The following is a 15,919-nucleotide window of genomic DNA, read 5'->3' on the forward strand; positions in this document are numbered from 1 at the left end:
TTGGCATCCAGAGTGGCCAGAAGGTCCTACACACATATTTATGGAGGGCCGAAATCCTTCTCCAAAAGCAAAATGCTTGCTCTAATCCTAAGCAATCAGTCAATCAATGACGTAGATGAAGAAAATTAAAAATGAATCACACTCGCAGATGATCAGCAATTGGAATGTCAGATTTTATGCTACTGGACCACTCAATGATATATTGTCATGCATCGAAGCTAGCGTGCCAGACGCCGCCAACAGAGAGAAATAAAATGGTCCCTATTTAAGAATTTGAGCAAATTCAGGAGACAGTCGTTGCCTCTTCGTCTACAGCGTTTCTTTCCTTCGCACTGGAGTTGATTTCGATGCACTCTGAGGGGGGCGCTTGGCGTCGCTGGCCCAGTGTGGGAAGAAACCCTTTTATCACGGGCGAGAAAAGGTCTGGATTGGCCAGTTCAATGTCCTCCTTGCCAGTTAACCAAGAGACAATCAAACCGACAGAAATTACGGTTGTCACACCAATTGGCGCCAACCACAAATATGACAATTTGTACAGGATGAACACATCGTCGTTTGTTCTGAAAGGAATCAGTCTGTAAATTAAGTTGGTGATATTTTGAAAAATCGTACCTTGGGGTTATGAAATTGAGTGTTTCATTGATATTACATCCCTCGGTTGAGACGGGCAAGATTGGCCTTGAAAATCCATTTAGAGAGGCAAAGTGGGCGCCCAGGGACAACCAGCCAACCAGCACAGAAGAAGCGACAGCTCCGCATAAAGCACCCTGAACCAAAATTTTAAGTCAATTTAAGATAAAAAAGTGTGCAAAATAATTTCAAATTTTCACGGCATTGTTCTGTTTTTTTTTTTTTTTTTTTTTTTTTTTTTTTAATTTAAATGAGCAAGAATCCTCACCGTTCCGTTAGCGAAAGGGAAGAGCATGCCAAGGGCAAACATTCCAAATGATGTTCCTGCAGCAATTGCAGTCAGACTTGTCGTAACCTAAAATTGAACAAAAATTTAAACATGGAACTTTTATATACCAAGACATTTAATTTTACCTCCAAAATACCCTCCAGTGGCTCAACGATGAATAGGCAAGCCACAGCCAAAATTCCAAAAAACAGAACCAGTCCTTTTGCAATGAATTGCTCCCACCACTCTGAAAGTTTCAAGCTGCAGCAGCTGAACAGAAAATCTTCCAAGATCACAGAGGGCAAAGAGTTGAGAATTGTCGAAAGCGAACTGCAAAGACAAAAAAATCAGCATTTTAAAAATTAAAAAAATATAATTATATAATCCAACCTCAGAGCAGCACTGAATATTCCCGCCATGAAAAGTCCTGGGAGACCCTTCAGATGACCCACAGTCTTCATCATGAAGTGAGGCAGCAGTTGGTCGTAGTCCTCAATCTGATGAGACAACAGGGGGTCACACTGGTGGTAGGTGGCGTAGATCAGCAGGCCGGTGTAGCAACAAATGCTCACTATGCCAATGATGCCCACAGTAAAAATTCCAATAGCACTAGATTATAATTTGAAATCAAATTTATTGCATTACTTCGAAATGTTGCTTACATCTGAGCGTGCTTCAATGACGGAAGAGACATGTATCGCTGGACCATGGTTTGGTTGACAGCGTTGAATGAGGTCCAGTAAAAGTAGCCACCGATGACCAAACTCCACACCGTGTGCCTCTCGAAAGGGCTTGGATTGAAACTGCAATAAAGATTGTCAATGTTATGTAACAAAAAAATAAACAAATTTAGCTCTTACTTAAAAATTTCTAGTCTGTCGCCTTCTTGGCACCGCTCCCACACTTCTGGGACGCCACCAATAGAAACTGTGCCTAAGGTAACAACGATCAGCACAGATGTAAACATGAGAATGATTTGCAATGTATCAGTCCATACCACAGCCCTCAAACCGCCCTGTAATCGGTGATGTTTTATTTCAATATTAAATTAGATTATGCAATTAATTAAATTTTTTACCAATACAGTGTAGAATATGCAAACAGCACACACAACCACTCCTATCTGGTAGATACCAACTCCAGTCACTAAAGTTTTAAATAAATTTTACTCAAAATTTTTACCGAGTGAGATTTAAAAGAAAATTACCTTGGCTGAATGCAAGAGCTGGAACGTAGATCACAATGGGCAGAAAGACAATCTGAGTGGATTATTTTGAATTTAATAGTTTGATTAAAAACGTCATGGAAAATTACCTCGTCAAAGACAAACAAGACCGAAGCAAACGTCCGAACCCTTCGATCGAATCTCATTTCCAGGTACTGAAAGATATTTTCAATTACACAATTGTTTTGATTGAAAAGCTGGATTAGTTTACTTCATACGAAGATTTGATTTGCAGCTGACAAAAGACAGGCAAGAACACTTTGGCGACGGTGAGGCCCATGCAGGCGATGCCGACTACGATTATCCAGTATTGAGAGCCGTATTTGTAGATGTCAGCAGGGGTTCCTAGCACGGTCACACCTGATATGTAGCTGGAAAAACCCAAAATCAAATTAAAATCACACAAACCCCTAAAGTATGATAATAATATTATTCTAGTTGCTTTAGTATTTTAATCTGCTTTTCATATCTGGGCTTCACTGGGCTTTAGGGTCGTTTTTTGTTGCATTTTTCAAACAATAAACAGTCAAAAATGTGTTTTAAATTCAACATCACAATAAACTATCAATTAACTCATGAAATTCTACTTCAAAATATTTTTTAATTATGGTTCTTATTAAAGAAATTAAATTATGAAAAATATATTATAAAAAATGAAATTAATATTACAATTTTTTTAATGTCAAATTTGAGAAAATATTTAGATTAAACCGTGAAAATATTAATTTTTGTTAATTAAATGAGAGTTATTTGTATTGTCAAATTCTTTTATACCTTGCGACGAGTGACATTGCAACTGGAAAAGCTCGCAGATTGCGCCCGCCAAGAAGGTACTCGGTGGTGGACTTTTGATGCTGGCCGAAGAAGCCGTGGTAGACGCCGACGCCAGCCGACAGCAGCAGCATTAGGCTGAACACCAGATAGTCCTGCCACGAAAAGCGGTCGGCGTACACGACCGCGTCCATTTCCAAGCTGCTGATCCACGTATTGCAAAAGTAGACACCCGCCGTCCAGAGTTGCTAAAATTCTGCCAACAGAAATGAGTGGTCATTAGTGAAAATCCGATAAAGCATGACTTATTAATTAGCACGTGCGATGGGAGGGCTTGTCTTACGCATATTTAAATTATCAATCAATCAATATCGAGCTGATTAGAGAAAAACAGAACAAAGGTGAAAAAGATAAAAATAATTCAAGGGTGTGAATTAAATTGTTTGGGTGAAACTTTGTCCCATGAATCGTGATAATTAAATGAAATCATTTTTTGTTTGCGACTAGACTTTGATGTTTGAGAAGAAATGATTGAATTACAAAGAGAGATTTGATTAGTTTTTATCAATTCACAGATAAGAACCGCGATTAATTAAGCAACGTCTGGGGCTTTTGTAATGAAAATCAACAATCTGCACAACCGGGTCTCAAGCCGGAAATAAGTCAAACCTATATCAACGCCCGTTACTAAATCTGATGCTGTGTGTAAATTTATAAACTAGGTATCAGCTAAAATGATGCAGTTCAAAAATGTTAATAAATTTGTAATTTCATTTTCAGCATTGAAAATTTTAACTCTTTAATCAGACTATGGGGAAAAAATTGAAAATTTTTAAGCCCTTATCAACGACAGAGCAGAACAACAATATCATAATTTTATCAAATTAATAATGCGCATTAAAATGTTATTCTACATAACCGATAATGACCCCGACATCAAGAAAGTACAAGAGAAGTTCACTCTGGTGTTATAATTATTGTTTATTCAGCGCTGATCAAATGTGGAGCAAAATACAAAATAAGAATCATGATTCACTTGTACGTACGTCACTCCCTGAAAGAGGAAAACTAAATTGGTCAGTGCGGAATTATTATAAAAGTAATAATTTGTGTTTGCAACGCAACGAAATGCTGAAAGTGTCGTGCGTACTTATTTTTAGAGCAAACAAGGCAGAATAACCGCCGGGAATAGCCACGCTGAAGGACAGCGAGAGTGACTTTTGACGTGCGCGTATATGATTGAGAGAGCACTAGCTCAGTGTGGATTAAAAGTTGAATTGAATAATAATTTTTTTCTAATAAAACAAAAAGATATTAAAAAGAAATTTTACAAGTAATTAAAAAATAAATCAGTGATGAATGGAAATCGATTTTGAGATAAAATTGACAAAAGCGGCAAAAATTAAATTTAAATAATTTCAAGACTTTATATTTTATTTGGTTTCTTTTCCTTCTTAAAACTCACGTCTCTTTTCCTTATTCCGTGCGTGCACCCCGACTTTTATGATTATTTTCTGTTGCTACAGACGCGAGAGAGCCTCTGCGGTCGCTAGGTCACACTATACTATTCTCCGCAATAAGTAACACACCGACTTGAGCGACTGAATGGGTAAAGCAGAAAGCCGCTTGCATGCACACAATTTTCTTATTTCCAGCTCCACGAAGAGACTCCCACCACGCGCCTTCTGGCTAATCGGCTCTATAGAGCTGCTCAATTGCATAATTTGCACCGAGTGTGCAGATTGCCGACTGCAAATAATGACAAGCTCAATCTGCAGTTTATATTAACCTGCGATAACACAAAACTATCATTTTATTTTGAGAGACGGAAAAAAATAAAATTCATCCAGTGTTCTTTGAGCAAAATATAATATAGAATTATTAAAAAGATATTATAAATATTTCAGGATTGTGCAGTTCATTTTCCTTCCTTTAATAGATTTTATCTCATACTGCGGGAAACTTATCAAACAACTTGTTAAGGATAAATTTTGTATTTTCAATATTCACACACCAGCTCAAATTCATTAAAAGACAATTAATAATTAATAGCTAAAATATTTCCACTCACGACTTCTAAACTAAAAAATACATTAGAATGCTAAATTTCTCAAAAATAAAAATTTATAGTTTGGAAAGAGATAAAAAAAAGTGCAGCCCCAATTAAAGAAAAATTCAAAGGATAAAATTAAGGTCTGAAGACAATAACAGTGAGTTAAGTCACGGATTATACTATAAATTTGATTTCATTTTACTAAGTTTAAATTGAAATAGATTCTTTAATGGGTCTTTGAATCGTTTCTTCATTAGGACAAGAAAATAATGTTCTACGTGTTTTCCTAGCTAATAAATGAAACTCTGACTCTCAAATTCAGCATTATAGCTGTTGATTTACTTTTGATGTGAAGTTCTCCAAATTTTCACAAAAAAATTTCAATGAAAGAAAAGTAATTGTTGGGAGTGAATCATTTAATTGTTGTATAAAAGGACCCATAGAAAGAATTTTATTAAATACAGGAGCAATTATAAAATAAATTCACCAACCTCATATAATTCAATTCTTCTACTATGCTTGAATTTACAAATATTTCACTTAAATTTTTAAATATTCTCAGCTCTGAAGTTTAAAATTCAGCTAAACTTCTTGACAATAGTACAACCAAATATTAGATTGCAGTCAATTGAAATTTTTTTATATTTCGTTGATTATTAATTTGCTTAAATAAAAATTTCTATCGAACTTTATTATGGACTGAATTATTTACAACTCCAACTATGTTGTGTATGTACATAATAAAATACTCTAGCAAGTGAAGAGACACAGAGTGCAGGCAATTTGCCGAGCACAATATGTAGCCATCAAGCTGCAAAGATCTTTTCCTCTCAGTCGGCGCATCCCCGGAAAAGCCTTTTCCTTCCCCAACAGCAAAGCTCCTCTCCGCGTATTATTGTCCTGTGTGCGAAGCGACCGAGGGTGAGAGAGGGTGGGTTTGGCAGATGCTGAGAATCGCGCCACCTGAATGGTTGGCTCCGAGCGTGACGCAAGCGGCCCCGGCGCGCGTGAGAAAACGGGCACATGGCGCCTGGCGCAATCGATCCGCGCCACGACGCGCCCCGGAAAAAGAACACACGAGCTGTCGATTTTCCACTTAATGATATTTCAGTTCAAATACTGGATTAATCTAAAACCGTCTTGAACAACTCATCAAAAATTGCAGAAAAATTTGCTTCCAAAATATTAAATTTATTTTATACTGAAAGAGAGTTCAGAGAGCATTTAACAATAGAAATTTGCGAAAGAGAAAAAAGAAAGAAAATTCAAAGTGCAGAAACACAATTATATTAGCAAATTTAATTCAACCTGTTCAATTTTGTATTTATTGATTACTCAAAATTTAGAATTTTCTTTATTGTCTTGCCAAATATGTAAGATAATTTCACTTTAGAATGCATTTTATGCTCAATTTCCAATTGTTGTTTGAACTTTGTTAATCAATTGACTTTTTTATGTCATGGAATTATTGTAATAAATTCTATTAGAGAATTTTATGGTTTACAAAATTAAAAAAAAAAATGTCTGGTATAAATCCCATGCACGCGTACAGATCTCTATTGTCACTGAATCGGGCGAGGTCTGGTCCGAAAGAAAACATTATTGCTGTGCCAATTGAGGTTAATTCAAGTATCGAATTTCTCAACGAAGAATAATTGCCGAACAAAGGCGGCGTAACGCCGACGATTTGCTCTAGCTGCGGCGGAATCGCAGTGGAATAATACGCGAAACGTGTCGACGTTTATACAACGGCGCACCGCCAGCACGTGTCCACATTCCCAGAGGGGGTGCGACGCGCGTCGATAACTCCAGAAGACATTTAAAACGAAGGAATTTCACTTCACGAGCATCCTTTTAAATTTGATATAATTTTCAAGGAAGACAAATTTAATTCTTGATTAATTCTGATTCAAATCCTACTTCAACTGAATTTTTGACGAAGCTCTTTAGAAGCAAAAGTAAAATGTCGTAAAATGTGTGTTTATTTTTTTTTATTGTCACATTTTCTGTTACTGCTTTGCAAAATAATTCAAAATTAACTTCACATTTTTCATTTTTGAACGGCACCAACATGAAAAATGAAGAGCTGAATTTCATGAATTAAATTTTTATATAAATTTAAAAACTTGACTGCGCATTTGCACGGCATTTAAGTTTATTTAAAATATTCTATTTTATTACAGGCCTTTTCTACTATTGGAAGAATAAAAAAATAAAAAACGATTAAACTTTTCTCTAATAAGAGAAAATTTATACATTTAGATTGATTTAGATGTATCTAAATCAATCTAATATATATTTTTTATAAGTTACATGGGTATTTAATTTATGCCTCAACCTGCCCTGACTAAGGATTTTCAAAAAGTGAAATGATTTGCCGCAAGTCAACAAATTAAACCCAGATATGAAATTTTTTTAAACGCACCCGCCTCTGCAATGTAAATTTGAAACGTGCGCGATTAAAACTTTGCCAATCCCACTATTTACATCTCGTTGATAACCTCTTTGCTGAAAACGGTGCGCATTCGTGTGCCCTCTCGTCGAAATCTCTGTTGCTCTGATTAAATATATATGCGCGGTGCGTGATGGCAGCTGTTTACGCTAAAAATTAACCCTTGTCCCTTACGGCCTCTTGCGGTTTGACAACTTTGACACCGCGTTCTCTGCCCTGCACGGCCTCGAAGTGAATGCAAACATTAATGTTTAATTTCTTTTCCACTGGTATTGATTTCGCGGGGCGGCAGCCATCTGTCAGAGTGGACGTTAAATAAACACAAGTCACCTTTGCCACTCTCTCGACCCCACTGCACCGCGGGTTAAGTGACAATCGGAAGCATATAATGACGGGTTAACGCCTGAAAAGTGTTTTGTGACCAAGTATAAAAGTAAGGAAATTATTCAGTTTGAATCAATTTACAGAACTTGGAATTATGAATTATTAATTGTTTCCTTTTTTCCTGTATATTCTCATTTTCAAGAAAACAGAAAATACAATTATATTAAAAGCTAAATTAATATTTTATAAATGAAAATGGAACTAGTTCAGAAATGGTGCAGAACTTGTGTAGAACTGATGCAGAACACCTGAAAACCGGTTCTGCACCATTTCTGTACCATTTTAGCACGAGATCTGCACTAATTATAATTTTGTAAAAATTTTGATACGAAAAAACTTTTCAATTCTTATTTTGATTTGTTTAGAATAAAAAAAATAATTTCAAAAGCACTGTAAACAAATAATTTCAATGTACAATTTAAAAATAACAAACGCCATGACCAAGAAAATTGAAATTGACGTAATGAATAAGAAATGGAATGACTGCAAAATATAAGTCATTTTATGAGAAAGGCAACAAAATAGAATGGGTAAGCATGAAAAATAAAATATAAATGGAACCATTCCATCTTTAATTAGACCCTTGGTCAGATATGGTGCAGAACTTGTGTAGAACAGATGCTGAACAGCTGAACTGGTTCTGCACCATATCCGTACCATTTTTGCACAAGATCTGCACTAATTCTAAATTTGAAAAATTTGATACGAAAAAACTTTAAATTTCTTATTTTGATTTATTTAGATTAAAAAAAACCATTTCAAAAGCACTCTAAGCAAATATATTAAATATAAAAATAAATAACAAACCCCATGACCAATAAAATGGAAATTTTCAATGAAATATATTATTATTTATTCTTCTCGCGTGTAATATAAATGGAATGACTGCAAATTATAGGTCATTTTATGAAAAAGGCAACGAAATAGCATGGAAAATGATTATACAATTTTTGTTTGTGAAACTAAAATTGATAATAACAACTAGTTAGAAATTTGAATGGTCAAATTTTAAATATAACATTTAAATATTTATTATTTATTTAATCATAAATACGTTTTTTATTTATTTATTTTCCTTGAATTGATGACGGGTGAACAAAATTATGAATAATTCGGAATAATATATATTCTACTTCAACACAATATCTGTCTGCAAAGAGGAATAGAGAGCTTTTCACTCTCTGTCAACTCTAATCCCCAGACAATTAAAATCAAACAGAACTCAAATCGAATCCGTCAGTGCAAACAACAACCCCCACGCCTATCTGCATCTTCCCTTCTAATCCCGACGGCCAGATCCATTCATTTTCAATTAAAACCCACACACGAGCGGATTCCGATCCTATTTTTTATATTCCGAGCTCTTTTGCAGCCCGAATTAATCTTATCGCCCGGCTGATGATTAAATAATAAAGAACCGCACACAATGGCACGCGGGGTCGAGGGGGGCCAGGTGCGGCGCGCCCTGCATAAACAACCCCCGAGCCGTGCGGTCCACTTCATCTCGCCTCTCTTTTTTACTTGTATAATCCGCCGCCGCCAGTCAAGCGTGCAACCAGACCGATTCGTCGCGCCCTTTGTCCGCGGAGAGGGCGGTTTCATTTCCCGGAATTATCACCTCATTCATCTCTCCCGCTCGAGAGGACATAATATCTTGCGAACTCGGACGATATAGCGTGTCATCAATTCGCAGTGCTCGCGTTTGTGGTGAAATGGACCGCGACTGCTTAATGAACTCAATCATGAACAGGGATCACAAAGAGGGACTTCATTATTATACATCGTGATAATTTTAAATGAATTTAAGATTTTGACTAATTTTGTCATTAAATACAAAATACGAATTAAATATTTTATTTAAAAAAATAATTAAAGAATAAAAAACTTCCAGTGTCTTAGAAAGAGACTCAAAATTTATTTTAATAAAATGCAAAAAATGACTTAATTTATTTACATAGGGAATAATCTCAGCATCATTTATGCGGGCAATCATTAACAGCGACATAGATTAATTACAATTCTTGTAGTACATAATATTCACAGCGAGAGACTAGATTACAATAATCCTTGACCAGAAAGATTTGTTCGAAGTCTTCAATTTTCAAGTCGCGCACTCATTTGTCAATCCACATTATAGTCTGGGTAGTGTGACGACTGGCCGTGCTTGGAAGACGTAGGTGCACCTCCAGGAACCGACCTTGGGTCTTCTGGCGTCCAAACTTTGGCGAACATAATCCCATTTGTGATTCTTTCGCGATCGTTTGTCCAAGAGAGAGAATGTTGGATAGAGCCAATGCCTGGAATAAGATTAAACAAAATTTTCACATTTATTTGGAATTCGATTTTTATTTTTCAGAATTAAAAACAAATCAGTAACTATGTGGGGTCGTCAATTGTCTAGAAATGAGTAATTGCATTATTGAGGGATGATTTTGGTCGAGGGTGGAACTTCCGGCTCACCTGGCCTTCGACCCCCTTGAATCATCCGTCATTGCAAGTGCAAAATGGAACAGGAAATGTCGCTGTTTGTAATTAATTTAAAAAACATTTTCCGAGAGGGATTTTTTCACTGCTACACGCCGAGGGCCACAATTTAAAGGGATAATTAGGGGAAGCTGTAATGAAATAATAACAAAGCGCGCACTGGCAACTAGTTTAAAGGGGGAATGAGCAACTATTACGGCTGGCACCTGCAACACACATATTTTGCTGGATATTGAAGGGGAAGGAAGAGTTTTAGAAATTTGTAAATATTTAAACTTTGAAAATAACATACATTTAAATAATCTAAAATTAATTTTTTATTTTAGTTTTTTAGTATGTAAATTTAAATTTGTATGTATTATTAATGTAGAATAATTAAAAGACGAACCTCTAATTATAATTTTCTTTGGCTCTTCTTTGATCGGGTGTGAAAGTCCGGGCACGGTGGTTCCATTTGCGTTTGTCCCATTCTCAGAGTTGGCGTTCGCCTTGTCCGCGCGCACCAGTTCGGAGAGGAAGTTGATGTAACCAATGGCCAGCCGCAGAGTGTCCACCTTGGACAGCCGCTTTTCGTAAGGTAATGTGGGAATGTGCGCACGCAGTCCTTCAAACGCATCGTTTATGCTCTGCATGCGCTTGCGCTCGCGTAGATTGGCCGCTTGACGCTGCTGGACTTGCTGTTGAGGACACTTGCGCTTGCGCAGTCGTCGTCGCACCATACAAGCGTTCTCCTGTTATTCATTATTAAGATGGATTTAGTTTTGCAAATTAATTAATATCTTAATTTTATAAAATTAAAATTTAAAGTTAAACACTCTTGGTGGAATTCAAGAAAACTGAAACTGATCATAAACTTGTAAAAAAAAGGAACAATTTAGAGCACTGATTTTATAAAAAAAAAAAAAATGTGCACGGTTAATTTTTTATGATTATAGGTAATTAAATTAATTATGTAAAATGCACGTTTTGTTTATTATTATTTTTTAATTTGAAAAACTTGGTGATTTGAATTTAAAATCGGCTTTTCCTCGATGGGTTTTTGTGAGTTGTTTATTGTTTCAGATAAACAATATCCTGCTCTTAAAAACTTTATTGCAGTGATTTTTTCAGAACAAGGAATTGTGTTACAATATTATTCATGGGATTTACAACGATCACAAAACAATCTTTCCATATTAGAAGGGGGTCGAAGTTTTTATTTTTAATTAATTTAAAAGAACAATATTAATAATTTAAATTTTAAATAATTGAAATCTGTGCTCTTTTATAAGGTTTACATGACAAAATATTAAAAAAAAATATAATAAATGATAACAATAGCAATACAATATTGATTACTTTGGGTGTACTCTTTATTAAAAAAAAGATATAATTTAAACTTAAAATTTAAGGGTAAGAATATTTTTTTTAAGTTTAAAAATCATATGGAAAATTTTAAAATCATTATGTGCATTATGATTATAAATTTTTTAAACTTTTTTCATAGCACATAATTTATTACATTATATATTCAAATTACCTGATCGCTGTAGTCGTCCATGAAGCCACTGAGGCACGCGGCACTGCAACTCGAGTTGCTGCTGGAGGTGGTTTCTGCGTACAGAGCCGCCTCCATCAGGTCGAAGGAGTCGACCCCGTAGGACCTGTGCTCCATGTCCAAGTTCTCCATGCTGAACATTCTTGCTTAGTTTGGATTGTACTTCTTCCACATGAGTTTTGCGATGGCAGTCGATTCCGGAGCGCGACCCGGCCGATTCGCGGCCCTTTTGAAACTGCCCCCGACCGAGCGGCCTCCGCACGGTGCGGGTGCATGCGCCCTTTTGGGGCGGAGCCGTGCGCAGGGGTGGAGCGACCGGGGGTGCTCATGGCTATTCGTCAACACAGGGGTTTTTGGCAGACTTAAAATAAAGCCCAGGGCAAATAATGCTGATCCAAATTTTTTTGTTTGTTTTGCTTTATTACAATCTTTGTATTATTTTTTTAATTTCCATTTTATTGAATTGAGGAAAAGTTGAATTTAATGTTTTATTTAAACTAAATGTCACGGTGTGTTTAATTCGAAAATATATAGTAAACTTTTATCACATAAAATTCATAAAATTTTGATCAGAAAAAATTAATCAGTCATGATTGAAGACTTTCAGGCTGATGAGCAGCGGCTTCCTTTGATAATGCACCCCTTTCAATCGAAAAACTGATAATCAGTGCCAAAACATGCACCTTGTAAACATTGTACAAGCAGCGTCGCTGCTGGAAAGAGCCAAATTTATGGCTTTTAATAAACACCAACGGCACTTCTGGTGCAATAATATTAGGGTAAACATTGGAAAGCTGCCTCTTATCACCAACACTCATAATTAAATTGATATAGAACCTACATGTTGGCCCAGCTGACAAGCAATAAAATCAAATGGCCATATTTTTGTGACCTTTCGCAGGGAATTTGTTATCAAGCCGAGAATAGCAATCTTTCTTATTTTTATTGTTTGTTGGCTATAAATTTAATATTTGGTTTTAATTTAAATAATGCCATTGGTATTGTCTCATATTTTTTAAATTCAAATATAAAGAAATATTCATTATTTATCTTCTATTTTATAATTTTAAATTATTTGAATTAGATGTACCCGCGAAATTTAGTTACCGCATAAGAAAAGTCTAACAGTGGATTTTGACAGTTCTGGGCTTAAAATTAATTAAAATAGCGAGAAAGAGAAATAAAAATTTGACTTCTTTTGATTGAAAATATCATTTTTTTTTTTTTAAATTAAGAATTTACATGAAAATGATTTTGAATAATTATGAAGATCTAGGTCAATCTAGAAGGATACAATATTTATATTATTTTATTCATTTTGCACGTTTTTTTTAATATTATCTTTTTTTAAATTTTTTCTAGCTAATGAAATAAGCCTGAAGGCTGTGATTGAAACTGGTGGGTAGAGCTATAATATTGTTTTTGATTAAACAAATTTATTCGTTAATCGTAAGATAAAAATTTAACAATAAGCGCCGCAAACATATTTTTATAAATTATATTTTGCTATATTTAAAATAAAATTCTGGGAGTAAATTTATTCAAACTTTTAATTTTACCTTAAAATATCATAAGCCTACTACAGTGTGTATTTTTAAAAATAAAAATGATAATAAAAATTAAAAAATTTTAATTATTTTTGTAAAACGCATCACAACAAAGCGAGATCAGTTTCGCCGATTGCAATCAGGGCGATCTGCTCTCAATTCTTTGCACAATTGTGGCCGCGTATATCAGATAATTGCCCTTTAATGGAGTGAAGCTGCAACAATCGGGGGTGCAATTGAGGGGGCGCGCGCAGATAGATTTCACGTGTGCGTCTTTTATTTATTTTGAATAGGGGTCGGATGAGCTCACAGCTGCCCCATCAACGGACGCAGAGAGAGGTGCAAACACGACGCAACTTCACGCTGCGTGATCTGCAATAATTACAACTCAATAACAAAACTCGCCGCCCCGTTCATTAACACCCCCGGCGGCGACAAAAATGGAGCATCGAAAATCGAGCCCACCCTCGACAATAAATAAAATGGGATGCTCGAGAGAAGGGTCGCTCTTGTCAGTCAGACTTATTGTTAGAGACGGCTTGCTTATAATATAGGCGCATAATTTCATAATTTATTCAATATGCACTACAAATAAATCGGAATTTTCAAGAATGTTCTATTGAATAATCTTTCTATTAATTTCTAACATGATTTTTTTTTTAATTTTTGCCATCTTCATTACAAGTAAAATCAGAATAATAAAATATGCTTATTAGAAAAAGAATGAGCTAAATAAATTTGCGTGTAACAATTAATTACAAAAATTTCAAAAACAAAAACTTAAAAAACAAAATAAGGAAATTTAGAAAATTTATTATTATAATTGAAAAAGTATGTAATAAATAAGAAAACTCTTAGTTTTGTTTAACTTTTCTAAACATTTATTAAATTAGTTTAAAATTACCTAATTAATATTAAACCTATAAAAATTAAATAATTAATTAAGGAATTAAATAGAGACAATCAATAAATATAAAATCACAAATTCACTGCCCGTAATTTTTCGTTCCAGTAATTTTAGTTGAATCAACATTTACACAAATTTGGGTGTAAAAACTTCTATAAGCGATTATTAAACGTTTAATTAGCCAAAGAATTCTGAGCGACTATACATCCCCCCCCCCCTTTCAAAATTGGTATTTCTTTTTTCAATTTTTAATCATCCAGAAAAGAAATTTTTATTGGAAAAATAAACTATTGTATTCAGCACAAATGCAGAGGTCTATCTGGCAGGGGTGCAGGATACAACCCCCGCGGCTGAGCCGTGCATGTTTTTCTAGCTCATCCTGATAATTCCGCGGCACTCGCCCCTTCTCGAACACGTGCAGTAATTGCAGTGCGTTTGTGTTTGCTTATGGGTCACGAGTGGGCGCTTAATTCTATTTCATGTAAGCCCGAGAACGTGCTGTTACGAACGCATATTTTGAATGTGTCTGAATAATGAAAAAATCCTTAATAATTAAATTATGTTGATGTAAATTTTTAGTTTCGCATTTCCATAAATTACCCAGTTGTAGAAAAAAGTGAAAAAAAGAGAAGAATGGGTAACGCAGTCTATGGCTACTAAAACACCCATGATTAACGAAAAATTATCCAACTACCTGATACAGATAAACTTAAAATTTCAGTAATTGTTGGTAATTTACATTGTCATAATATCAGATAAAAGACTATTATTAATTAAATAATTGGAATCAGAAAGTAACATCTATAATTCTTGTTTGACTTTAATTTTCTGCCTGATAAAAGATGATATTAAAAATTCATCACATTTGATCCATTTAATGTAATAATAGAATCAATATGTAATAAATTTTGACCTATATTTTTAATATCATTCAGCATTAATAAGCTATGAAAAAATATTGATTAAATAATTGCAGATCAAACATCTTGCAAATGCATAAATCAAAATATATGTATTGGTGTTGGTTTTCGATAAGCTTGACGTTCTTACAAAATAAATTTTTAATTTTGCAATTAAATTTTGTAATAATCGGCTGGACAAAGAAACTTGCTTTAATTGAAATGAAAATGAAGCGTCTAATAAGTAATATTGTGCTCTCAGAGGTCGTCAGCACCTAATGGGACCTAGTCAGTCCATTCTAAAATTTAGGCCATTCACATTCTTCGTCAGCCTGATCTATTTGATTTTGACGTTTGACATCGATCGGTCGGGCCTTGTTCGCATTTACGCCGGGCCCATCGCACGAGCCGATTAAAAAATACTGGCATACGTGACATGAAGGAGGCCCGGCTTTAGCAGAGACAAAATTTATAAAGCATGGAAAACACGATGATAACACTCACCTGCTGCTGCAATCACGTCGCAATCAATTAATCCTTGAATCGGGCGCAAGAGTGCGATCACAAAAATTTCCTATCGCGGGATCAAATCGTCCATAAATAACCGAATGATTGATGATTTCTGATTCAACCACCTGGATTTTTGGTGTTTTCTATTGTTCTTGTCCTTTTTCAAACGAGGGTTGCCGACGAAAGCGAAAATGATGCAGAAATGCCGAATTTATTTAGCAGCGGCTGCCGAGTTTCGAACGCGGACAAGTC

The 15,919-nt window shown here is 35.1% G+C and overlaps 2 protein-coding genes across 4 annotated transcripts; both read right to left on the bottom strand.

Moving 5' to 3' along the window:
- Positions 1 to 152: 152 nt before the first annotated feature.
- LOC132205608 (sodium-coupled monocarboxylate transporter 1) lies at positions 153 to 15,919 on the bottom strand. Of its 3 annotated transcripts, XM_059634768.1 has the most exons (14): positions 15,793 to 15,899; positions 15,662 to 15,731; positions 2,898 to 3,150; positions 2,335 to 2,494; positions 2,213 to 2,278; positions 2,106 to 2,157; positions 1,977 to 2,044; positions 1,759 to 1,913; positions 1,561 to 1,701; positions 1,289 to 1,507; positions 1,045 to 1,228; positions 899 to 985; positions 613 to 767; positions 153 to 560 (listed from the first exon to the last, which is right to left on the bottom strand). In XM_059634768.1, the coding sequence occupies exons 3-14, from the start codon at positions 3,086 to 3,088 to the stop codon at positions 284 to 286; spliced, it is 1,755 nt and encodes a 584-aa protein (XP_059490751.1). In that variant the 5' UTR covers positions 3,089 to 3,150; positions 15,662 to 15,731; positions 15,793 to 15,899; the 3' UTR covers positions 153 to 283. The 3 variants fall into 3 exon arrangements, with proteins under 3 accessions (XP_059490751.1, XP_059490750.1, XP_059490749.1); XM_059634767.1 differs by having other exon boundaries at positions 15,662 to 15,919; XM_059634766.1 differs by lacking the exons at positions 15,662 to 15,731; positions 15,793 to 15,899 and adding an exon at positions 4,360 to 4,523.
- LOC132192847 (pancreas transcription factor 1 subunit alpha-like) lies at positions 9,772 to 12,575 on the bottom strand. The gene is made up of 3 exons (XM_059613023.1): positions 11,787 to 12,575; positions 10,656 to 10,998; positions 9,772 to 10,080 (listed from the first exon to the last, which is right to left on the bottom strand). The coding sequence occupies exons 1-3, from the start codon at positions 11,943 to 11,945 to the stop codon at positions 9,905 to 9,907; spliced, it is 678 nt and encodes a 225-aa protein (XP_059469006.1). The 5' UTR covers positions 11,946 to 12,575; the 3' UTR covers positions 9,772 to 9,904.

The sequence above is a fragment of the Neocloeon triangulifer genome, unplaced genomic scaffold (genome assembly GCF_031216515.1).
Source record: "Neocloeon triangulifer isolate White Clay Creek 2 clone unplaced genomic scaffold, ASM3121651v1 ptg000003l, whole genome shotgun sequence".
NCBI classification, from domain to species: domain Eukaryota; kingdom Metazoa; phylum Arthropoda; class Insecta; order Ephemeroptera; family Baetidae; genus Neocloeon; species Neocloeon triangulifer.

Coding starts and splice junctions, on each gene's coding strand:
- LOC132192847 (XM_059613023.1), bottom strand. CDS start 11,945: ATGTTCAGCATGGAGAACTTGGACATGGAGCACAGGTCCTACGGGGTC. Junction 10,999..11,786: donor TGGACGACTACAGCGATCAG/GTAATTTGAATA, acceptor AATGAATAACAG/GAGAACGCTTGTATGGTGCG. Junction 10,081..10,655: donor AAAGAAAATTATAATTAGAG/GTTCGTCTTTTA, acceptor ATCTTATTCCAG/GCATTGGCTCTATCCAACAT.
- LOC132205608 (XM_059634767.1), bottom strand. CDS start 3,088: ATGGACGCGGTCGTGTACGCCGACCGCTTTTCGTGGCAGGACTATCTG. Junction 2,045..2,105: donor AGCTCTTGCATTCAGCCAAG/GTAATTTTCTTT, acceptor TTAAAACTTTAG/TGACTGGAGTTGGTATCTAC. Junction 768..898: donor TCCCTTTCGCTAACGGAACG/GTGAGGATTCTT, acceptor ATTTTGGTTCAG/GGTGCTTTATGCGGAGCTGT.